The following is a 26,107-nucleotide window of genomic DNA, read 5'->3' on the forward strand; positions in this document are numbered from 1 at the left end:
GATGACATTGTAGTTATAGGAAATGATTTGAGTGAGATTGATACCTTGAAGAAGAATATGCACAAAGAGTTTGAGATTAAGGACCTTGGGGAGCTGAAGTACTTTCTGGGCACTGAAGTGGCAAGGTTCAAGCATGGGATCTTCATCTCACAGAGGAAGTATGTTTTAGATCTACTACAGGAGACAAGAAAGCTTGGGGCAAGGGCAGTTGATACACCTATTGGTCAGAACCACAAGATAAATTCTTCAGAGGGTGAACTAGTGAAGGTTGTTCCAAGATATCAAAGGTTAGTGTGGCGGTTGCTATACTTATGTATGATACAACCAAACATCTCTTATGCAATGAGTGTGGTGAGTCAATGCATGCATGCCCCATGAGTTCAGCATTGGGAGGTTATTTACAGGATACTTTCCTATTTGAAGGGACACCCAAGTAGAGGCATACTGCTTGCTGATCATGGACAGTTGAAGTTAGAGGCTTACACAGATGTTGATTGGGCAGGGTGCCTAGATAACAGACAATTGTGGCAAGGTTAAGTGCAAAAGCTGAATACAGAGCCATGGCACATGGTATTTCAGAGCTCCTCTGGATCCGTTACTTGTTAGGGGAGATTGGAGTTGAGGCTGAAGAACCTATGATGCTATATTGTGACAATCTGGTGGCAATTAACATTGCCCACAACCCAATTCAGCATGATAGGATGAAGCATATAGAAGTGGATAGACACTTTATAAGGGAAAGGGTGACATCCGGAGAAGTTTGCTTGCCATATGTTGCATCTGACTTGCAGCTTGCTGATGTTCTTATAAAAGGAGTTGCAAGAAACAAGCTGGAGTATGATCTACGCAAGTTGGGAATGTGTGACATTTATTCCCAACTTGAGGGGGAGTGTTGAGTTTTGGGCTGATATAACATGTTTTTTATTTACATTGCATAGTTAGGGAGTTATTGGGCCTTAGGCCCATTAGTTTATGTTTTAAGTTAAGAGCGTTTTTAAATTCTCACAAGTTGCCGGCTTACTAAGGGAATACTTGTCTTTGTACTCTCTTTTATTTATGAGTATATAATCTAAGTAAAGGGGTGGTCAGACCTAATTCTGAGCTTCTTCCATTCTCTTCTATCTCTGTTCTCTTTCTTTCTCAGCTGAAACCTTTTCTTCTCTTTCTTTTCTTCTTTTACAGTTTTTATATCAAAACAGGTTGTTATGCAGACAGCAATTGGAAGAGAACCAAAGAGGATGCATGATGTATTTATTGTCTAGAATTGAGGGCCCATAGTTGGGAGGGTGGTGCTTTCAGTCTTAGAAGGGAATCCAATTTGAACGGGCAAGCATGAGCATAATTCTGAGATGGTACAATAGTGGTTGTGAAGGAACAATTACATGAGATGAGGTGGGTGTGAAGGAACCTAACTACATTACATCCTACTTGTATCCTCATAAGGTTACTTATATACCATTTTCCCTTTCCATGGCCTATAGCTTCAGAATGGGATGTTTCCCATAAATTAGAGTTGGGTAGATGAATTGATCTTCTTGATTGTTATGGGAACAGGGAATATTGCTAAAAACCGAATGGAAATCTGAATAGGACTGCTTTAACAATGGCCATGTTTTGCAGAGAAATTTGTTTTTTTTTTTTTTAATCCAGACAGCACATATATAAGATAAATGAAGTGGGGGATATCGAAATGTTAAAGCTAGGAGGAATGATATTCCAAATGGGTCTGTCAGCCAGGACAATGGGTGACAAGAAAAGATAAGGCAGACGGTGATGTTTCAGCCGTGTGATGTAAAGATAAATGAATGCATCATTTAGGAGTGGTTTCTGCAAGTTGAAGGTGAAACATAACCTGAGTTCATGTTATGGGGAAATTCTTTAGCTATTTTTCTACAGAGGCAAGGTAGAGTAGAATTGAGGAACAATATTCATGCTATCCCACATAAGTAGAAGGTGCTGATGACTAGTGATAATAATTTTTTACTGGGGGTAGGTACCCAAATAGAGGGTACTGGATACTTGCATTGTACTTCTCTGGTTTCTTATTTTGCGTCTGGCCACTCATCTATGCCCTTTGCACTTTTTTTGTTCAAGCCCATCCATAATTGTCATATTTCTGATGGTTTTCATTAAAGCATTTATTTCTTGACAATATTAATCAAAATTCAATGATCAATGCTTGAGGCCATCAATTTTTAGTGAAGCTTATTTCTTCCTGATGGATCAATGGTGTATTCCAAATTTAATAAGTATATTTTGTGGAATTAACATGAAATCTGATTCCCTTGTTTTCTCTCAGATTTAAAAAATCCTCATATTTAATTTCTAGGGAAGATTTTTATCCATTTATTTTCTTTTTCAGTATCATTTTTGGTATCAAATCTTATGGTGTGTCATTGTGTTCTAACAAAGTGACCAATTCTTGGGCCAAGGATCATTGCTAACCATCAAACATATATGCCTATAGGTTCACTAATAATCAAAAAGTTCATATTCTTCAATGACATGCTGAAAAGCTAAATAATTTGAATGATTGTGTAAATAAATTGGATTTGAAGGAGAAGACATTTTCTCACGCACTTGCAGCCAGTGTTCAAAAATCTAATGGTAGGGATAATACAACTGAAAATCTCCCATGCATTGAAGAGATTGTGGTTGTACAAAAAAGAAGGGTGGTTCAACCTCTTATTGAGCAATCCAAAACTTTTAATGTTGTAATGTACTGCATGACTGATCTGAAATTGTGCAGGAGTGTTTCCTAGTTCTTGGGTTGGCCTATGGTTGATTTTCCAAAAGATGGCATAATGAAGTAGGGTGGAGAAACTAAATTTCAAATTGTAATTGAGGCTCTAGATCAAGATGCCAGTGCTGATGAACATAGTGAAGATACACGCAATGTTTCAAAAAAACTGTACAAATATGCAGAAAAGAACAAAAAAAAAAAAAAAACTGTGCAAAATAAAAAAAAATAGTATTGAGAATAATATTAATTAAAAAATGCATACTTAAATTTAAAACTAAATGTTTTAAAAAACCTATTACCTCAAATCATGGTTCAAAAGTATTGATACACCTCTGTGTATCAGCAGAGGTGTATCGGTACTTTGAACGATACCCCCCCTATTTTTTTTAGTTTTTTTTTAAGTTTCAGTTTTAAAGATATTTATATATAGGGTTTTATTGTTCAGTGACTTCAGTCCCCCTCAGAAATCCTAATGCATTCATACAATTTGGAACAGTGTCAAGGGGGGAATTTATCACAATTCACCAGGAGGACTGAACTATAAATAGGCCTTGTATATATTATTAAAAAAATGGGTTCTCGGGGAACCAAAAGATATAATACGATATGCTCGATACGGGGCATATTGTATCGAAAATTTGATCCTTGCCTTAAATAAAATACATAAACATAACATATAAAACATATTCAAGCATTTAACAATACAAGCACATGAAATTTCCAGTTTCTTTATTTCTTTCCTAGTCACATTCCTCTAATTCTATGGACCGCTTTGTACTGAGCCCCTTGAGGCAACCCCAAACAAGTCCATGTTAGGATCTTAAATTCTTAACCCATACATAAAAAATGGTTTTATAATTTTAATTATAAGTTCAAAATTAGCCCAAACAAATCCAAACAAGTCCCTTTTTGCTAATATTGTTCATTCATTCTTAATATAAACAATTTTTAAGAGACAAAGAAACATAATTAAAATTATAAAACCAGCTTTTATGTAGGGGTTAAGAATTTAATATCCTAACATGGGCTTGTGGGCTGGCCCCAAGGGGCTCAGTTGGGGTTTGGGAGTGAAGCCTCCTACCAAATCATCATGCTTAAGAAACACAGAAAGTGCAAAAGTTAAATCAGGTGCATGCATTGGTTGAGGCGAAAGGCACACTAGGGGCATACCTTTTTAAAGGGTGCGCCTGGGCCCAGGTGAGGTGCAAACCCTAAAATGTGCCTCACCTGTGCATCAGGCATGTAATTCGATAGAACTAGAAGAGAGAAGAGAGAAGAGAGAAGAGAGAAAAGAGAAATATGTTCAAAGTACTATAGCTGGCGGCGCCTGAGTTAGTATTTATACTTAGGGCGACAACTCATAACTAATACAATGAGAAAAGACAGAAAATACCTTTACTAGACCACAGGCCTCTACACATTACAATACTCCCTCTCAAGTTGGATCATATATATCAATCATGCCCAACTTGTCACACAATTCATTATGTTGCAAATAGTGAAGACCCTTTGTAAGGACATCAACTAGTTGTTCCTTGGAACTAATGTAAGGAGTACAAACTTTTCCCTTTTCAAGTTTCTCCCTTATGAAGTGCTTGTCGATTTCAATATGCTTGGTCCTATCATGAAGAACTAGATTGGTTGCAATATTAATGGTTTCCTTGTCACAATAGAGAGACATTGGGCCATCAACCGAGAGGCCTAACTCTCCAATCAAATTCTTCACCCATAGTGAAGGGATGAGAGATCCATCGTATGGACACCCAAATCTTGCGGAATAAAGGGGCGAATTTCAAATATTTTTCTCTCCCTTCAACTGGGAATCGCATTCCCTATTTAGAAAATCATATTTTCAAGGATCAATCTTGAACCATAAACTGAACCAGATCTGAATCAAAAGGAGTAGGAGAGGATTATACCTGATACGAAGAAATAGTATCTCCCAACGAAGGTGTTCACGTCCAAGGAAGGATCCAAAGACTGCTTCCACTGAAGATGGCGCAGTGCAGAATGGAGCAGAATCAGCAGTATTCTTCTCCAAGAATTCTGTCCTTCGCAAGAAACAGCAGGATGGCACGTGAGCACAGCTTCCTATCAATTCTTTCTCAAAGAACTGATGTCAAGATCGAATTTTGACTTCTCCCACAACTGGAGATCGAACTGGATGTCTGGCGGCTGCAGGAAGGAGGCAGCAAGAAAGATATTTGCAGGGATTGTAGAAATCTTTCTTCTGTGATTTCAGCTCTGAAGAGGATGTGAGTATTTCTTCTCTAAAGGCTGCCGCCCCCTCCTTATTTGTAACCCCAAAGGATCAGCTCCTAATCCAATTAGGAGTTGCTGATCCAAATCTTATTTGGATCAAAACATCTCTTTGGGTGATAAGGATAAACCCTTATCTTATTTGCAGATTGGATCAACCTTCTCCTAATATTATTAGGAGGTTTCCAGATCCAAATCACATTTAGATCTGGACTCTCTGAGTGGATAGGGTTAAGGCCCATTAAGCTTATGTGCTCACTTAACCTTCCTAACTGCTGCCCAGTTGGGCTTCCTTGTATGGCGTGGGACCCAAGCATTGATCTACACATCAGCCACATGGGTTCAGCCCAACCTTTGCTACAAGGCCTGGCCGAATACACTGCTATGAACAGTGCACCCCCTGAAACCCATCAAATGGGCTCTATGGGCCCAACACTTACCCTAAGTGGTCCCTGGGCCAAGCCACCTTGTAACACCCAGGGACTGTGGGCAGATGCAAGATTAGCCCAAACAAATCCAAACAAGTCCCTTTTTGCTAATATTCTTCATTCATTCTTAATATAAACAATTTTTAAGAGATAAAGAAACATAATTAAAATTATAAAACCAGCTTTTATGTAGGGGTTAAGAATTTAATATCCTGACATGGGCTTGTGGGCTGGCCCCAAGGGGCTCAGTTGGGGTCTGGGGGTGAAGCCTCCTACCAAATCACCATGCTTAAGAAACACAGAAAGTGCAAAAGTTAAATCAGGTGCATGCATTGGCTGAGGCGAAAGGCACACTAGGGGCATACCTTTTTAAAGGGTGCGCCTGGGCCCAGGTGAGGTGCAAACCCTAAAATGTGCCTCACCTGTGCATCAGGCATGTAATTCGATAGAACTAGAAGAGAGAAGAGAGAAAAGAGAAATATGTTCAAAGTACTATAGCTGGCGGCGCCTGAGTTAGTATTTATACTTAGGGCGACAACTCATAACTAATACAATGAGAAAAGACAGAAAAAACCTTTACTAGGCCACAGGCCTCTACACATTACAACACTCCCCCTCAAGTTGGAGCATATATATCAATCATGCCCAACTTGTCACACAGTTCATTATGTTGCAAATAGTGAAGACCCTTTGTAAGGACATCAGCTAGTTGTTCCTTGGAACTATTGTAAGGAGTACAAACTTTCCCCTTTTCAAGTTTCTCCCTTATGAAGTGCTTGTCGATTTCAATATGCTTGGTCCTATCATGAAGAACTGGATTGGTTGCAATATTAATGGTTGCCTTGTCACAATAGAGAGACATTGGGCCATCAACCGAGAGGCCTAACTCTCCAATCAAATTCTTCACCCATAGTACTTCAGCAACTTTATGTGCCATGGCCCTATACTTGGCCTCAACACTAGATCTGGCCACTACACTTTGATTTTTGCTTCTCCAAGTGATCAAGTAATGTTTCTACCAACAAAGGTACAATATCAACTAGTTGATTTCCTATCATCAACTGCTCCAACCCAATCTACATTTGTGTAGACTTCCACTTTCATATGATCATGTTTCTTGAAAAGTAACCCAGTTTCTGGATACTTCTTTAGATATCTGAGTACCCTCTTAACTGCCTCTTGATGGGAGGATATTGGTGCATGTATAAACTGACTAAGAACACCAACAGCATAAGCTATATCTGGCCGAGTCATTGATAGGTAGAGAAGTCTTCCTACCAACCTCTGAAATTTCTTGACATCTGTCACTGGTTCTCCAATACAATCACCAAGCCAATGGTTTTCTTCAATAATGTCATTAACGTATAGCGGGCAACCTCAATACCAAGGAAATAGCATAGCTGTCCCAAATCTTTCACCTCAAACTGCATAGCAAGGGATTCTTTGACCTTTTTAATCTCAGAGTCCCAATTCCCCGTAATCACAATGTCATTAACGTAGACAATTAATACCACAACATTCTTTTGGTTTGTCTTGACAAATAAAGTATGGTTAGATTGGCACTGCTTGAACCCAATTTGCTGTAGAGCCAAGTGAAATCTACTGAACTAGGCCCTTGGGGATTGTTTCAAACCATATAAAGATTTTTTTAGTTTGCAAACTTTCCCTTCACACCCTTGTGCTACAAACATAAGAGGCTGAATCATGTAAACTTCTTCGTCTAGATCCCCATTTAAGAAAGCATTTTTTATGTCCAGTTGGTGGAACTCCCAATCAAAGTTAACAGCCAAGGATAATATAATTCGGATAGTGTTCATTTTAGCAACCGGGGCAAAAGCCTTTGCATAATCAACCCCATATACCTGAGTATACCCTTTTGCAACTAACCTGGCTTTATACCTCAACAAACCCATCTTCTCTATGCTTTACTGTGAATACCCACTTGCATCCCACTAGCACCTTGCCTTCAGGAAGATTCACCAACTCCCAGGTGTTGTTTTTGTGAAGAGCACTAATTTCTTCCTTCATTGCCTTTGTCCATTTAGGTATAGGTAAGGCTTTTGCAATACTTTTGGGAATGGAGATGGAATCAATGGCAATCAAAAAAGCACAAAATGCGGGAGCAACATTTTCATAGAATAAGAACTGAGCAATAGGATGCTTAGTAGTGATCGAACCTCTTTTCTATGAGCAATTGGAACATCAAGCTCATTAGTAGGATCATCAATAGCAATAGGTTCAGTAATATCAAAGGGAACTAAGGTACTTGGATTTTCCTTCAAGGAGTCAGAAGGTGTTGGATGTAGTCTCAAGTTGCTCCACAGCCTTTGAATTCAGCAATCCCTTACGGCACCTCAAGAAGACACGGAATGGAGAGGAGTCAGGAATAAAGGAAAGAGGGATTTGAGGAGTTGGAGCTTGCCTCTCCTCCTTTACACTATTCTCCCCTTGAGGAGGCTTGAAAGAAGGGTTCAGACTCAGAAAAGGATACATCCATCGATACAAAGTACTTATGTGTGACCGGATTAAAGCATTTGTAACCCATCTGGAAAGAGGGATAACCCAAGAAAACACACGGAACAGATTTGGGATCCAATTTACCCCAGTTAGGAGATAAATTATGAATAAAGCACTTACACCCAAACACCCATAGAGGAATGGAAAATAAAGGGGATTGAGGGAAAATAAGTTGATGTGGGCCCTTGTATTGTAGGAGGCATGATGGCATGTGATTAATAACATAAGCTGCAGCCATCACAGCATCAACCCAAAACCGTTTTGGAACATGCATGTGAAGCATCATACTACAAGCAACTTCGAGGAGATGGCGGTTCTTCCTTTCATCAACTCCATTCTATTGTGGTGTTCTGGCACATGAGCTTCTATGAAGAGATCCATGTGAGGAGAAAAATTCGGCTAAGGCATGATGGAAATACTCTTTCGCATTATCTGATTGAAAAATTTGGACTTCAACATGAAATTGAGTGAAAACCATGCGATGAAAATCTTGCACAATCTTGGGTACCTCTTCTCTCTAATGCATAGGATATAGCCAAGTGTGTCTCGAATAGTCATCAATAAAGCTTGTTGAGCAAGAGAAAGAAGAGGAAGAGAAGAAGGAAGAAGAAGGAAGAGAGAAGAGGCTGGCGGACTTAATGCCTCAAAAGAACTTGCTTCATGCGAGTGAAGCATTTGTATTTATACTATACTGGCCGTACAACACAAGTGGTATAGAAATTACAAAAATACCCCTGCGGGCACTAAATCTGTGTACAGTACATACAATAACATCTGTCAACACTCTGAAGGGATGGGATATCCATCACATGGACGCCCAAGTCTTGCGGAATGGACTGGGTGAATTTCAAAAATTTCTCCCATCTTTGTAGGGAATCGAATTCCCTATTTTAAAATTATTTCAAGGATCAATCTTGAACCATGAACCAAATCAGATCTGAACCAAAAGGAGTAGGAGGGAGGATGTACCTGATACGGAGAAACAGTATCTCCCAATGGAGGTGTTCACGCCCAAGGAAGGATCCAAAATCTGCTCCCACTGAAGATGGCGCAGTGCAGGATGGAGTAGAATCAGCAATGTTCTTTCGAAAGAACTTGACCCTTTGCAAGAATCAACTGGATGGCTTGTGAGTACAGCTCCAATCAATCTTTTCCCAAAAGATTGGTATCAAGATCAGATCTTGATTTATCCCAAGAATTGGAGATCGAACTGAAAGTAATGGCGGCGGCAGTAAGGAGGCGGCAAGAGAATACTCGCAGGGTGCACAATTCTCTCTTCTTGTGATTTCAGCTCTGAAGAGAATTGAACATCAAGTTGCCGCCCCTTTCTCCTTTCATAATCTTAAAGGGATCAGCTCCTAATCACATTAGGAGTTGCTGATCTAAATCATATTTGGATTAGAAGTCCCTTTAAGTGATAAGGGAGAATCCTTATCTTATCTCTAGATCAGATCAGCCATCTCCTAATCCAATTAGGAGGCTTCCAGATCTAAATCTCATTTAGATCTTGGACTCTCTAAGTGGATAGGGTCTATGCCCAATCCTATCAGCTGATCCATCTCAGAATTCGCCCCCTTTTAATTGATTGATCAAATCAGCCCAGTTCGAAATGGGCTTAAGGCCCATTTAAGGTTATGTACTCACTTAGCCTTCCAAACTGTTACCTAGTTGGGCTTCCTTGTATGGCGTGGGACCCAAACATTGATCTACACATCAGCCACATGGGTTCAGCCCAGCCTTTGTTACAAGGCCTGGCCGAATACACTGTTATGGACAGTGCACCCCCTGAAACCCATCTTATGGGCTCTATGGGCCCAACACTTACCCTAAGTGGTCCCTGGGCCAAGCCACCTTGTAACACCTAGGGACTATGGGCAGATGCAAAATTAGCCCATCAGGTATTATCCTCAATGGTCTTACACTTAACCTCTCAGCCCATAATGATCAAACACTGCCCGACAAGGGAAGACCTCTCCCTTGACTGCAAGGAACAGTGTTGCACTCTCTGCTTACATGGATCCCGGGAATTAAAACCTTTTGCAAATCATTTTGAAACCATAACATATATATATATCTCTTTATATAAATATATTTTGCAAAACAAAATCTCAACAATTGAAATCGGCTGCCGGCAGTCTTGGTTTCCATCAGAGAGAGTGCATCCCCGATCATTACCTTTGTCCGACAAAGGGGCTGATCCTGTCACTATGATCACCCACTCAAATGAATTCTCGGACTGTCCCAACATACCTTGGTTTTGACCCCCGCTAAGGATCTCACTGATTGGTACATCAAAGACAGCCCAATCCGACACCTAGTGTTGTATCATAATCGAGTCTAGGGGTTAGGTGTAACTTTCCAGTTTTGGCCATCTATCTCCAAGGTCCAGGGCAATACTGGAAATCTGGTCCGGTTCAAAGGTTCTATTAATCCTACACTGCATGTGCTTCGGGTCTCACCCTGGTAGCTGAGACAAGCCACCCCAACAGTTGGCAGCACACCAGTGTCAGCCTTGGCAGAATAAATCTCCCCAGACTTACCCAATGGCTGTGAACATTCTAAACTAACACAAGTCTCATTATGTGTCCAGTTTAAGGGTATTACACAGAAACACACCACAGGAACATGAATCAAATGTGTACTCTATTCATTTACAATAAATTCATAATGTACATAATTCGCCCGTGATGACTTTCTCTCTGATAAAGTGCTTGTCAACTTCAATGTGCTTTGTTCTATCATGTAGTACCGGGTTAGCAACAATACTTATAGTTGCCTTGTTATCACAGAGTAGAGTCATGGGTTTGCCACTGGAAAACCCAACTCACCCAACAGATTCTTTATTCACATACCTTCGGCTACTCCGTGTGCCATTGCACGGTACTCAGCTTCAGCACTGGATCTAGCCACCACCGTTTGTTTCTTACTCCTCCAAGTAACAAGGTTCCCTCCTACAAAGGTGCAGTAACCACTAGTAGACCTTTTGTCACTTTGAGATCCAGCCCAATCCGCATCTGTATAAATTTCAACTCTCAAATGTCCATGCTTCTGGAATAATAAGCCAGCACCAAGGAACTTCTTAAGATACCGCAGTATCCTCTCTACTGCTTCAAGATGAGTGGTCCTAGGTGCATGCATGAACTGGTTGAGGACACCAACAACATATGCTATATCTGGATGGGTCATAGAGAGGTACAACAATCTCCCTACAAGCTTTTGAAATTGCTTCACATCTTTAAGAGGTTCACCTTGGCTGTCACTTAACTTATGGTTGGGGTCAATGGGAGAGTCAGCTGGCTTAACCCCAATATTTTCAGTGTCCTTAAGCAAGTGTAGGACATATTTCCTTTGGGAGATAAATATACCCTTTCTTGATTGGGCAACCTCAATTCCAATGAAGTATTTGGCAGGTCCTAGATCTTTCACTTCAAACTGAGTGGCAAGGAAACCCTTTAAACTTTGAATTTCATCCTTCCAGTCGTTAGTAACAATTATGTCATCCACATATACTATTCGGGTAGCCATTTTACCTTCTCCCCTTTTCACAAACAGTGTGTGATCTGACTGACATTGCTTGTATCCCATCTGCGGAACTGCAGTATGAAATCTGCTGAACCAAGCTCTTGGTGATTGCTTTAGCCCATATAAAAACTTCTTTAACTTGCACACTTTCTGTTCATTTCCTTGAGCTAGAAAACCGGGGGGTTGAACCATATAAACTTCCTCTTCAAGGTCATTCAAGAAGGCATTCTTGATGTCGAGCTAATGTAGATCCCAAATCAGATTAGCAGCAAGAGAGCAAAGTACTCTAATAGAGTTCATTTTGGCAACAGGGGCAAAGGTTTCTGCATAATCAACTCCATATACTTGAGTAAACCCCTTTGCCACTAAACGAGCTTTATACCTCTCCACGGTTCCATCAGCCCCATGCTTAATAGTGAACACCCATTTACATCCAACTGGATCCTTTCCCTTAGGGAGATCAACAAGTTCTCACATGCCATTCTTATGAAGAGCATCAATTTCTTCCTTCATGGCATTTGTCCATTCTGGTACTGAGAGAGTTTCTGCCACAGTCTTGGGAATAGGGATACTGTCGATGGAGGTAAGGAAGGCACGAAATGAAGGTGAGATGTTCTCATAGGAAACAAAGTTGGAAATGGGGTGTTTAGTGGTGCACAACCTAACACTTTTCCTGTGGGCAATAGGAAGGTCAAGATCATTAGCAACAGGAAGGTCAGGACCATCATTGGGAGTCAAGTTACCTGAGTGAGTATCATCTTCCCCTGAGGAGTTTGATGGCACTTGAGATACAGCTCTTGAACTTGGTTGGCCTTTACGACAACGAGAAAAAACACGAAAAGGTGGAGGATCAGGAAGAGAAGGGGGAGAAGGAGAAGGATTAGGAAGAGGAGGAAGTTGAACCAGTTTCTCCTCATGCCTACACTCCCCTTGAGGAGAAACAGGAAAGAAGGGCTCATCTTCATAGAAGGTAACATCCATGGAGACATAGAATCTTCGAGAAATAGGATCAAAGCAACGATACCCTTTTTGAGAGAATGAGTAGCCAAGAAATATGCACGGGATAGCACGAGAGTCCAATTTCCCCAGGGTGGGAGATAGGTTTTGGACAAAGGACCGACAACCAAAAACACGAGGAGGGATAGAAAGAAGAGGGGCCTTAGGGAAGAGAAGCTGATGTGGGGCTTTGTACTCTAACCAACGAGAGGGCATTCGTTTAATGAGGTATGTAGAACAAAGAACATCCTCAAGACAAAATCGTTTGGGAACATTCATATGAAGTAGTAAACCCCATGCCACTTCAAGAAGGTGTCGGTTCTTCTGTTCAGCCACACCATTTTGTTGTGGCGTGCGGGCACAAGAGCTCCGATGAAGTAAGCAATGTGAAGCAAAGAACTCTGTGAGGTCACTATGAAAAAGCTCTTTTGCATTGTCTGACTGAAATATTTGTATCTCGGTCTGAAATTGCGTGAAGATCATTCGCTGAAAATCTTGGATAATTTTTGGTACTTCCTCACGGGTTCGCATTGGGTATACCCAAGTGTATCTGGAATAATCGTCAATGAAAGTAATGAAATACTTGTAGCCACTCTCAGAAGGTAAAGTAACAGGGCCCCACACATTAGAATGCACAATGTGAAAAGGAAACTTAGATTTACTATTCTTTTGAAGGAAATGAGTTCTACAATGCTTGCTTAATTGACACGTTTGACAAGAGAAATCAGAAACAGACACCGACTTACACAGTTCTGGAAAAACAACTTTCAAGGACTCAAAAGACAAATGAGCTAGGCGACAATGCCACAAATACATTTTACTCTTTCTGAACTGACTCATAGACTCTGTAACATGAAGGCCAGTCGTATTCTCCAGCATTTAGAGTCCATCAACCATACGTCCCCTACCAATCGTCCTCCCCGAGGCCAGATCTTGAATCACACAATAGGAAGGGAAAAAAGTCACAGAACAGTTTAAGGAATTTGTAACACTACTGACTGAGAACAAATTCATAGGAAATTTTGGAACATGAAGAACATCGAAAAGTGTAAGGCCGAGAAGAAGAGAGAGAGTTCCCTGACCAGCTATGGAAGTGTATGATCCATCAGCTAGTCTCACTTTATCTCTTCCGGAAAGAGGGTGATAAGTTTGAAAGTAAGAGGACATACCAATCATGTGTTTTGACGCTCCAGAATCAATGATCCATGGAGAGTCAAGGTTGTGAGAAGCAACATGGAAAGTTGTGGCAGGATTACCTGACGTGGATGCAAATGAGGTTGTGGGAGGAGCATCCATCTGGCGAATTGTTCTACCATAAAGCTCCAGTTGGTCACGGAAGGAGTTTACAATATCCTCCCTTGGGTCAGATCCAGAGTAGCTATGTTGGCCATGTGGTGTTTGAGTCACAGTAGAAGTGGAGGGTTGATGCTCCCAAATAACCATGTTGGCCATTGGTGTTTCTTGGTACCTTGTTGCCCGGGCCTTTTAATTACATCTGAGCCTTGCTTCTTAGGCAGATCTTGAGCCCATTTTTGTTTCCCATGAAGATCCCAACAAGAATCTTTGGTGTGTCGGGGCTTCTGACAGTTAGTGCACCACAATTTCTCCTTATCTTCTGTTTTCTTCTGGAGACCCCCTCTCCTGGAAGAAGATCCACCACTAGTAGAGGCACCCCCTTTTGCCGCCAACACAATTGCATCCCCTCCGGTGTTGTTCATCAAGTTTCTCCTGCTCTCTTCAGACTGGACAAGAGCATAGACCTCCTGAATTGATGGAAGATCCTTAGAACTGAGAATTTGTACTCTGATGGATTCATAGATAGGATTGAGACCATGCAAAAAGGCAAACACTCTTTGCTGTGAGACGAGTTTCTTATACAATTTGGCATCTTCATCACACTTCTAATCAATATTCTGGTAATGGTCCAACTCCTTCCAAACAGAGGTCAAGTCAGAGTAATAAACTGATAAACTTCTCTCCCCCTGTTGACAAGTAGATGATGCTACTTGCAGTTGATAGATCTTGGCATAGTGTCGTAGTTCAGAATATGTGGATTTTGCCTGTTCCCAGATCTCATTTGCAGTTTCAGCCCACATGAAGTTCTTCCTTATTTGTGGTTGCATGGAGATCAAGAGCCACGACATAACCATACTATTCTCCTGATCCCATCTATCATGTTCAGCATTTCCAGAAAGCGGTTCTTTGATTCTTCCATTTATATAGCCTATTTTTCCCCTTGCAGTTATGTATAACTTGATCCCTCTTGACCACTCTAGGTAATTTAACCCATCAAGAGGAACAACAGCCATAGGGAAGGATAGGTCACTGCCCCCACTCATTCTATTCAACATTGTGGAGATTCCGGATGTGGCTGAATCTTCACTATTCATGATTCTAGGTTTAGGAGTACACAAAACCCAAGGCACACTGCCTTACAGAGCTGCTACAGTCCACAACTAAGCACTTGCTGATTTTCGGTTTCACAGAGAACCAAGCACAAACACTGCAGCTGCAGTACTAGTTTGTATGACCTACAGTTTGTAGGAGTCCACAGAACAACATATGAACATTGCACTTGCAGTGTAACCAGGTCTGAATGACCTACAGTTTTATAACTTTCATGCAACTTCTCAGTAGGAACAGAAATACAAAGTGGTAGTTCACCACACACCTAATCGGCTGATACCAATTTCAGGGCAGCCGAACAGTCACTGCGTGTTTAGGGCATCAACAGTTACTTAGAGTAGCTGAATAGCAGTAACACACAAGAGAAGAGAAAAAAAAATGTAGCCAAACAGTCACCCTACTCAGATTTTAGGGCATTAACAGTCCATCGAAGAGAGCAAGAAGAGAACAATAAGAAAACTTCAGTTGAGTACCAGGTCACCCGAACAGTGGATAGGCAATACACTCTTGGACACCATCTTCTCTGCAAGCCAGAACCCTTCTTCGTACATCAGGTGATAGTTTTCTACAGTCTTCTCAGCCAAGCAACTACAGATACTAGCACCTGGGTTGTAGGATGAAAAAAAACTTCATAGCAGAACCCTTTTCTGTCTAGGAAGTTGAACAGTCAAGCTAATTCTACTCGGCATTGGAGACTAACCGCAGCACTAGAGAATGATTTCTCTTCCTTGCCTTCGAACATCAGGAATATAGTGACCTCAGCTGGTTGTTTTCCAGGCTTGGACGGTTCCGCTCTGATACCATGTTTTGCAAGAGAAAGAAGAGGAAGAGAAGGAAGAAGAAGAAGAAGAAGAGAGAAGAGGTTGGCGGACTTAATGCCTCAAAAGAACTTGCTTCATGCGAGTGAAGCATTTGTATTTATACTATACTGGTTGTACAACACAAGTGGTATAGAAATTACAAAAATACCCCTGTGGGCACTAAATCTGTGTACAGTACATACAATAACATCTGTCAACAAAGCTAATAAAGTACATGTACCCACCCTCAGTAGGTATGTTTACAGGGCCCCAAACATCAGAAAAGACAACATGGAAAGGCAAAGTAGATCTTTTATTATTTGATGAAAAAGTTGTTCTACAATGCTTACTCAACTGACACGTTTCACAATGTAAACTAGTAATAGACACTGACTTGAACAATTCAAGAAACATAACTTTCAAAGACTCGGGACAAATGACCAAGGTGGTTATGCCATAACCACAGTTGACTGTTTGTAGATTGACTCATAGACTAACTCATAAGATTCACAGTGGCTGATGCCGTAGGGCTGACTTTATTCTCCAAGATGTAGAGGCCATCAACCATATATCCTTTACCAATCATCCTCCCCAAGGTTAAATCCTGGAAAACACAAGAATGAAGAAAAAAGGTTACACGATAGTTTAAAGACTGAGTAATACTGCTTATAGATAACAAATTAATAAGAAGTTTAGGAACATGAAGGGTATGGGATAAGACAAGGCCATCAGGAAGGGATACAGATCTCTGACCAGTAATGGTGGATAGAGACCCATCAACAAGTCTCACTTTATCCCTTCCAGAGAGAAGAGTGTAGGTCTGAAAGAGATTTGACTTACCAGTCATATGGTTGATGCCCCTTTGTCAATGACCCAAGGTGACTCGGGAGCAGAGGTACACACATGAAATGCAGAAGCACATTTACCTGATGTAGAAGCGAATGAGGTAGAAGGGGTAGGAACCGACCTATCCAACTACTTGAGTGTCCTACCATACAATTCCAAATGATCTCTTAAGGAGTTGATGATGTCTTCCTTGGGATCAGAACCACTAGGATGCTCTTGAGGAAACACAATAGTTTGATTATTTTGCTGATAGTCTTGTGTGGCCAGATTTGCATAACTAAATTTCTTCTGAAGAGGCTCCTTTGAAGTGTCTTGATTTTTGGTTGCCCACTTGGGCTTACCCACCAACTCCCAATAGGTTTCCTGAGTGTCTAGGCTTCTGGTAGTGAGTACACCACAATTTATCCTTATCTTCACCTTTCCTTGGTTCTCCCTTTTTCATTCTTGTGTTACCCCCCCCCCCCCTTCTTGCAGCTAGGGCAACAAGCTGCTCCCCCTCAGAAACATTCATTAGATTTTTTCTGCTCTCTTTAAATTGGACTAGGGCATATACTTCTTGAACTGAAGGAAGTTCTCTACTTCCCAAAATCTCCACCCAGAGAGGCTCATAAGCTAGATTCAGCCCATGCAAGAAAGCAAAAACCTGCTGCTGGGAAGACAAGTTTTTTGTAGGCCTGTGCATCTTCATCATTCTTCCAGTCAATAGTCTGATAATAGTCCAGTTCCTTCCAGACCACTGTAAGGGCTGAATAATATGTAGATTGGCCACGGTCCCCTTTCTTACAAGTAGATGATTCTACTTAAAGCTGGTAAATCTTGGCAAAGTGACTTTGTTCAGAATAGGTTGCCTTGGCTTGTTCCCAAATTTCACAAGCTGTGTAAGCGCGCATATGAAATTTTTCTTTACATGAGGCAACATGGAGCCTAACAGTCGTGACATAACCATGCTGTTCTCTTGATCCCATCGATCATGTTCAGCAGTACCAGACTTTGGTTCTTTTATTTTTCCACTTATATAACCAGCCTTCCCCCTAGCTGTGATATAAAGTTTGATGCCTTTGGACCATTCCAGATAGTTCAGGCCATCAAAGGGGGTAATATGCAGAGAAATCCATGCTGTCCATTCCCCCATTTTTTCCTTGCTGTGAAGTAATGTCAGAGGTTGCAGAATCCTCAGTAACCATTTCCACAGAAATATTACTGCTGTTTTTTAAAAAAACCAATCTGATATAGAGGGTTTTCTCTTTGGAAAAATAAATAGGCTCCAAAAACACAGGTTTAACAGCACTGTAGGTCAATAACTCTTAGCTGAAACACTTTGGTTTGCAAGAGGAGGAGACAACCAGTCCCTACGACCCCAGAACTGTGACATTCACAGTGGTCAAAATTTACTTATGAATGTAACAGTACATACCTGGCTTCCATGACCCACAGCACATAGAAAACCCTCAGAAAAGACAAGTTTGAATGCATTTGGCTGCCACCACAAACCCAGAAAAACACCTTACTGCATTCGGTTGCCACCACAGATCTAGATATATCTTTTACTGCATTCAGCTGCCACCACACCCTTCTTGGTACAGCAACCAAGAGAAAAGAAAGAAAAAAAAAGAGGGCTGAAAGTTGTGTCCAGAAGAAGCACACGATGGAGTCTTCAATCAGAATAGCTTTTTTTCAGAAAAGAAAAGAAAACTAGATCTGAGAAGGTTGTGCCCAGATCAGAGCTCTGATACCATGTAGTTCAATAGAACTAGAAGAGAGAAGAGAGAAAAGAGAAATCTATTCAAAGCACTGTAGCTGGCGGCGCCTAAGTTAGTATTTATACTTAGGGCGACAGCTCATAACTAATACAATGAGAAAAGACAGAAAAAACCTGTACTAGGCCGCAGGCCTCTACACATTACAACAAGGCACACCTTTTAAATCACTGGATGTACCAGTAGAATTAAGAAGGTCGATGAAAATGTTCTAAATTTGAAAAGAACTGAAAACTCAGAGCAACAATATATTGAATGTGCCATTTTTCTTTAGGAGTGGATTATTTTAAAGAACTTTTCCTAGTTTTGTAGAACATATCTGTCTTATAACCTAAGTTTCTAGAATACTTTGTGAAACTTCTAGCATTGTGGATTATCCTACCCCTAGTGGCAAACCAATTTTCATCTTCTAAGCTCTTTATATCTCAAGGACAAGTTATTTTCTTTTTTCTTTTATCAAATAGTGATGATGTGGGGTGGTTTGCATGAAAGCCAAACCCATAAGGTTTATGCTAGCCTAGATGTATAGCTCACATGATGGACTAAGAATTTTCTTTTAAAGAAATCAATGTGCCCATGGCTTAGGGCCATGGGCTTATAAAGTTGCTCTACAAAGCCCAAGTCTAATAAGTTGTTGACTCGAGCTAATGCCTACAAATTTAAGCCAGAATTGTTTTTTTACAAATCAATGTGAATCCAGCTTTTATTCCATGGGCCTACTAATTGCACTAGCATGCCTAAGCCTAGTAGGTTGTTGACTTAGCCTAATGTCTACAAAATTATGCCCATCTCAGAAGTCCCAATTAGTTGGTTATTAACTCAAGTGGAACCCACTTGATTTGGATTAGATTCTCTCAGTAAAAGCTTTGATTGCATTCTTGGTATTTGCTGGGGCTGGATCCTAAGATATTTCGGATAGGAATGCAAAATGTTTCAGTAAGACAATTTTAAGAGATGTATTGGGATACGGTTTTGATATGCATGGATATAGATGAAAAATCAAGGTGTGCATGGATACACTAGAAAGCCCAAATAAATCCTATAAAATATATTAATAGTTATAAGTGCAATCTTCATATGATAAGTTATTTAAACATAAAAAACCATACTTCAATTCTTTGTATGTGTTAAATATTGAAACACAATTGGTGACCATTGAAAAATGACGAAAGAACTAAAATTTGTATTAATTTTCATAAAATTAATATAATTTTTATAAATATTTTTTAGTATGTAGTTTTTAATATTCAATTTTAGCGTTAATTGACAAATATCCATAAAGAAGAGAAAGTTTGCTTAAGGATAGAAATGAATACAATTATAACAAACAATTAAAATATGGTATAGTTGTGAACTTGTGATTATAACAAACAATTGACTAGGGTTGAAACCTTCTTATTACCTATTTGTAGTTTTATAACTAAGGCCTAAAGGGGGTGTTTAATGGCATGTTTAATGTTGTCTTAAATGTATGATAGGAGTGATTAACGTTAAGGGTGCAACTTGGGCAGGTCCAGCCCAAAATTTTACACGGGTTGGGCTTGGATTTTTGGTCCTTGGTTGGGCTTGGGCCCAAGAAGTTGGGCTTTTTTATTTTGCAGGCTGGGCCCAGGCCTAGCTCTTACGTAGCCTGAGCCCAGCCTGAGCGAGCTTGATCAAACTATACACATTTATATATATGTATATATGTAAAATTTGCATACATATTTACACATACATATTTTGCATACATATTTGCATAAATATACATATATATGTATAATTTTACAGTATTGACCAACCTGAGCCCAACCCAAGTTTATCATATTATAGTGCGAGTTGGGCTTAGGTTGGGAAAATCGAGCTTGACCTCAGGCTCGCGCCTTAAGCCCAAATTTTAGGGCCAGGCCCGGGTTGACCATAAACCCAGCCCAATCCGCCCGACTTGCACCCCTAATTAATGTTCCCTTAAATGTAGGAGTTAACATTTGAAATTGAAATTTCAATTTAAATTAACATTAAATATAGGAGTACCAAGGATTAAAGTATCGGTATCAGGTATCGTATCGAACCACTTGGATACGGATACGCTTTGGAAACGCATGGATACGGATGAAAAAACATGGAGACGCTTGGATACATCAGGAAATGCATATAAATTCCATAAATATATTAATAACATTACATTTAAGGCTAAAATAGTCAAAATAAATGTATAAATGCATAGAAAATGTATATTCTAATGGTATTTGTGAATAAATATATTACAATTAATATAGCGGGATGCATAGAAATCATGCAATTTTTATTGATAATGTATCAATCTAGAGTCCTAAAATATATTATATAAATTTTCATAAATTAATACATGTACAAAGCAATTATTTATTTTCACTTGAAGTTCATGTCACAAAACACATGCAACTATTATATGTAATTATTATATCAATTGCTTTTATTTTTATATTTTTACATTTTAACATTAACTAAATAATCAACTAAAAATTAATTCTCAAATGTTTGGTAAACAATAAAAATGTTATTATAAAATGTAATTAAAATATCAATTAATAATTTATAAAAACATATAATCTTAAATTAAACTCTCTCAAAGATACTAAAATTTCTAAGATACATATTGTATGCAAATTCATAATTTTTAATTACTAAACTTATTATATTATTATTAATATTATTATTTTTATAAATTTTTGAAATAAATTGTCATTTTTGTAAATAATAAATATATTTTTATTTAATGCAAATTAAAATATTAATTAATAATTTATAAAATTTTTAAGATACATTTCACATTCAAATTTATAAATTTTAAGTACTAAAATTATTATTCTATATTAATATTTTTATTTGTATAAATTTTTTGAGATTAAAAACCTCTTTTTGATATGAATGCGGATTTGAGAAATTATTTACTCCATTAGTTTATAAAATATTAAATTTAAATAATATTATTTAATCTTTACTTAGAATTATTGAACATAAATATATGTTATTTGTTAGGATTACATGTAGGCATTAATAAAGAATTATTTTGCTTCACTTTTTAACAAGGGCTAACGGTTGCCTTAGTGGCATTCAGACGTGTTCAAGTCTGTGCACATGCGCGATGATGCATATTGCTCCGATACGGTCTGATTCAGAGGACCCATCTGTTCGTAGCGTTTCCCGTATCTCTTATGATCGATACCGATACGATACGCCCCGTATCGGGCGGGGCGTACCGTGTCGATATTTAAATCCTTGAGGAGTACTGATGCCTTAAATATAGGAATTAATATCAAATATAGCAGTTATTAAATGAGAGAACCAAATTAAAGTTTCAATATAATCCAAAATTCCCAATGTATCAATCAATATACACATTGTATCGGTTTGTATTGGGCCAACTATGGAATTCTATGTGTTTTCCATATCGGGTCCTTGCCTGAATGATATTCATCAGCCCGTATCAGTTGATAAATTGTAAAATTTTAAACCTTGCTTAGGATCTATCTTTATTTTACAAGCTACACTTAACTCAGCTTTAGTTCCGACCATTTGGGGTTGTCTACACAAAATTGTCCCACTATCATGCTCTATCAAGAGCCATGTTTTTTGTCCCACTATCACGTGAATCTTGTTTTTCCATTCTGTTATGTTTAATGCCATATCCACTGTTAAATTATTGGCACTTAAATCATTTCTATATACTTCTATTCATGTCCTTTTTGGTCTACCCCTAACCCTTCTGATGTAACGGTTTCTGGTCACATATCAGTTTTTTTGGCTAAGTACCTCGTCAGTTGGTCTACTCCCAAGTGGCCTGTGACTCATGGGCTGAAGTGGAGCTCCCTAGTGTAGTGCAATCCGACTGCTCCCTAGAGGAGATGATTTTCTCCTCTTTGTAGACGGTGGGAACTGAGGGATCTGCGGGAACTGAATCAGAGAACCCGGGGGTGTTTACCCGGCGAGGTCACTCCGATGGCTAAGTCAGCACTTAGTAGAGCTGAAAATGATATAAGAGAATGAGAGAGCTAGAGAGCAGGGATTACCTCTCCTTTCTCGCCCCTAGGGGGTGAGGCCTTTATATATTGGAGTCCTCGTGGGTTTGGTGGAGCAATTCCTGGATTCCTGCTGTGACGGGACCTGCTTTCGTGTTAGGTGGGGATAAAGCCACCAACCGGTAAGGTTGCCCATTTCCGCCTGACTCGGGGAGTGGGTGAGCTAATATAGCCGTTACAAGTCACAATCCCGTAAAATGCGGGGTACGGTGGTGAGCTCCGCAGGGTTGTCATGCGGTGGTCGGTCTGACTAGGAGGCGAGCTGCCCGTAAGTGGTGAGCTGCTTGTGCAGTGCTGAGTTGTCTAAGTTGCCAGGCTATGAGGGCGAGCTCGAGCTGTCTAGTTGTCAAGAGGCTGCACTTAGTTGGCATGAGGTGCCAGGTGTCATAATGTCATTGGAGGGCCAAATCCGCCCTCATCACCTTCTACCCCTTTAACTTGCAACAAGTCATTTCTTTTATGGGTGCTGTTGATTGTCTTCTATGCACCAAAATACCTGTTACCATGAAAGCCGACATTTTCAAGGTCTACTGCATGAATCATGATCATTCAGTTCTACTTACAGGCATAAACTACACTATAGCATCCCCTATTAGGAACTCAGTCTGAGGCCATTACCCAGTGTTGGTGCCAGCTATTGGGAATCTTGGAAGGGGTAGGCTGGATACGGTCCTTACCTTCAGCATTTTTTCTTTTCTTTTTTTTTTGGCAGAAAAGTGGACACTCTCAGAATTGAACCCACATTCTCATGCTTGCCAGCTTCAGATTTTGCCATTATTAACAACTTATTCTCCAATACACAAATCTATAATATTTAGGGCTTTCAGTTGAGTCTAAAAGTCTGGAACTCTATCCGACAGCCAATCTGAATCTGACAATTTCAGATTTGGGTGATCCATTTACTTAATCAAATTGGATTTTAGAACTTTCATCTGTTTAATAATTGGATCAGATGCAGATTTGATTCCAATCCAATCTTATTAAAATCTGGTGATCTGGTTCCAGATAATTTTTATAATATATATTATATAATTATATATGCGCACAAATAATATATGAAATTATTTAAAACTTATAATTAAGAGATTCAATATTTCATATTTATATTATACTGGGGATAAAAATAAATTTTGCTCATTGTGAAAACCACGTCACCCTGATTTGATCGTTTATGTGCTAAAACTTTGTGTCTACTCATCACATTATCTAGTAATTTGTATGATGTCTTCTTTTACAAAATCAGGTACTCCAAAGAAGAAGGGATTGCCATTGAAGAACTTGGGAACAGGAATTTTACATATCTTTTGAAGTGAGTAGTTCTCAATGACGTTTCTTGCTTATTATAGTGATTCACCGGATCCTTGGCCTTTCTTTTTTTTTTTTTTTTGCATCTGTTTGTTTCGTTTTTTTTTTTTTTTTTTTTTTTGGGGGGGGGGGGGGGGGGGGGGGGGGGTGGTAGAAAGTGTCTTCGAGATAAGCATATATGTTTTTCTGCATGCTTCATATGAAATATATTCCTCTGTCAAGATTTCACGTACAAATATGAAGGCAAAGCTTGGGTTTGGGACACAGGATGCAGTGCAATTTGTGGGCCCATATTATATGCAATGTGTTCCATGGTCGGGGGATCAGATCCTTCATATTTGTATATGTGGTGGAATAAGGTCCTCTTATAATCAAGAAATACACTGATTTGCTGATGAGATGATTAATATTCATCTGGTCATGCTGATTTAATTTCTTCTGTAGACAGCCTATTAAGTGGACTGGTTTAGTGGTTGGTGCCAATCTTCTGAACCTACTGATATGTGGTGCAAGTTTTGAATGCTCCATACTGCACTACAACCTGTCTCCCGGGACTGAAGACATTCCCATTTCTTTTGTATGGCCATTGTTGGCTGTTTATTGTTTATTATTTATTTTGAGGTTTATGCTCCATAGAAACTTATCAGTTGAAAACAAAGTGCTTCTGTCTCATGATGATACTAGAGGACTGTATTATTAACCGTTTGGCACCAATCATTATCAGCCAGGTTTTGGACACTACTGGGATCAGAGTAGTGCAACTGCAATTATATTAGAAAACTTTATTATATCCAAGTTTTATAATATTTCTTGCCAGTTTTCTTCTATTACATAAAACAAGAAAATATATACATGAACTTGTACATATTTGTACATTTATCCATAGTGATACTAGCAGTCAATCACTAAATATGAAATGGGAGTCATCTCATGCATGGGGTATTTATTTCTTTCTGTTGCAGTGAGCATCCCAATGTTCCTGGGTTCAAGTGTTTATTTGCTGTAAGCGGGTTCTCAAGGGCTCATCTTCATATGGGACTCCCACCCTTTTTACTGGTAAAGATCGATCTTTCTCTCCTAGAAGTAACTCTGTGATAGCAGGAGTTAATTGACTGCTTTGTCATGGGCACAGCTGAAGGAGCCAAAAGTATTTATTCATGGAAACTTGAGAAACCTAGACATCATGCACATGCAATGGCCAGGTTGCAAGGTATGTATTTATACGTCTCTCTCTCTCTAGTTGAAGTTAGATGGGTGAGAAGTTCTTTACGTAGACTGTCCTTAATTTTGATATTTGTATTAGACAACTAGGGATTAAAAGATGGCTCCAAAAGTTGCAAAGAAGATCACTATCAAGATACAATGACCTCAATCCCTAACTGCTATCCCCAGCATCAGAATAGAGAGCTAACCTAGTATCCAGTGGCGGTTCTTGCGTAGCGATGTTGTTGAAGAGCTTCATCATTTGAATATAATTCCTTTTGATGTGGCTGAGAGATTTGTCTAGGTATGAAATCCATCCATCGTGAATGTACCTATTATGGTTTAACCTGTATTTGTAGATGGTTCACAATTTTTTAGTTAAATTATTGCTCTGCCTTACCTTTTGAACGTGTATGCATATTAGTATTGTGTATGATACGTCTTATGCACTCTTAGGGTGGTTGCATCCTTGCTTGTGTTTAGGGTTGCAACTTGGATGGAATGGGCCCAATCCGTCCTAACTTAAGGGTCTGTTTGATTTGCAGCCAGAATCAAAATTGGAATAGAAATCCTTTGGAGTTAGAATCGGAATGGTCTATTCCTGCTTGTTTGGCTCAGGCTAGAATAGGAATTGGAATCAGAATTGGCTGGATTGGGTTCTCATTCCGGAGGGGGAGGGAATGGTAATCGGGAATGCCATTATGATGGGAATAGGATTCTGATTCCCCTATTCTTGCAAACCAAAAACAAAAAGATCCTAAGCTTTTTTTTACTAACTGGGCTTGTGTGTTGAGGCGTTGAGTAGCCTGAGTCCACTCAGACAAACACATATATGTATTTTATTTTTATGAAAATATCTTTTTTAATTATATACATGTATAAATATGCATGTGTACATATTTTCAATCTCTTCTGAGTTGGTTTAAGTTCGAATTGGACCTGAATAAATAAAATTTGGTTTGACCTTGGGTTGGGCCAGTTCCAAGCCTGAGATTTGCATCTTAGAGTTGGGCCTTGGTTGACCCTCAACCTGAATACCTGATGCATACCACCCAAATTAACTTTGCTTCTAAAGCTGGATTTTGCCAGGTTGGTTTTGGTGTTATCTGTTGAGCTGATTTAAGATTTAACAGCTCGGTCATAACAGGCCAAACCGAGCATAACAAGAACCACATATAAAAGATTACCTGAATAAAGTAATATTATTTCTATCTGCTCGGCTTTCTGGGTTTAACTTGTTCCATCATACAGTAAATTAGTGTGTACCCCAAGCCTATCTATTTCC

At 39.4% G+C, this 26,107-nt stretch overlaps 1 protein-coding gene across 7 annotated transcripts in view; it reads left to right on the top strand.

Annotated features, from left to right (window-relative positions):
* The window catches only part of ALG12 (homolog of asparagine-linked glycosylation 12), a 108,995-nt gene extending 83,290 nt beyond the window's left edge, over positions 1 to 25,705 (top strand). For 2 of the 7 annotated variants that reach the window (XM_010247797.2, XM_088895881.1), the window contains 4 exons: positions 23,558 to 23,623; positions 24,582 to 24,675; positions 24,752 to 24,829; positions 24,923 to 25,236. In XM_010247797.2, the coding sequence (XP_010246099.1) occupies positions 23,558 to 23,623; positions 24,582 to 24,675; positions 24,752 to 24,829; positions 24,923 to 24,937 (253 nt within the window). In that variant the 3' untranslated portion in view covers positions 24,938 to 25,236. Of the gene's footprint in view, positions 1 to 23,557; positions 23,624 to 24,581; positions 24,676 to 24,751; positions 24,830 to 24,922; positions 25,237 to 25,305 lie in introns of those variants that run through there. The other 5 variants (XR_016080927.1, XR_016080926.1, XR_016080928.1 and 2 more) reach the window with 5 other exon arrangements.
* The last annotated feature ends 402 nt before the right edge of the window (positions 25,706 to 26,107 follow it).

Source organism: Nelumbo nucifera, chromosome 1 (assembly GCF_055504915.1).
Source record: "Nelumbo nucifera cultivar China Antique chromosome 1, China Antique-T2T, whole genome shotgun sequence".
Taxonomy (NCBI): Eukaryota; Viridiplantae; Streptophyta; class Magnoliopsida; order Proteales; family Nelumbonaceae; genus Nelumbo; species Nelumbo nucifera.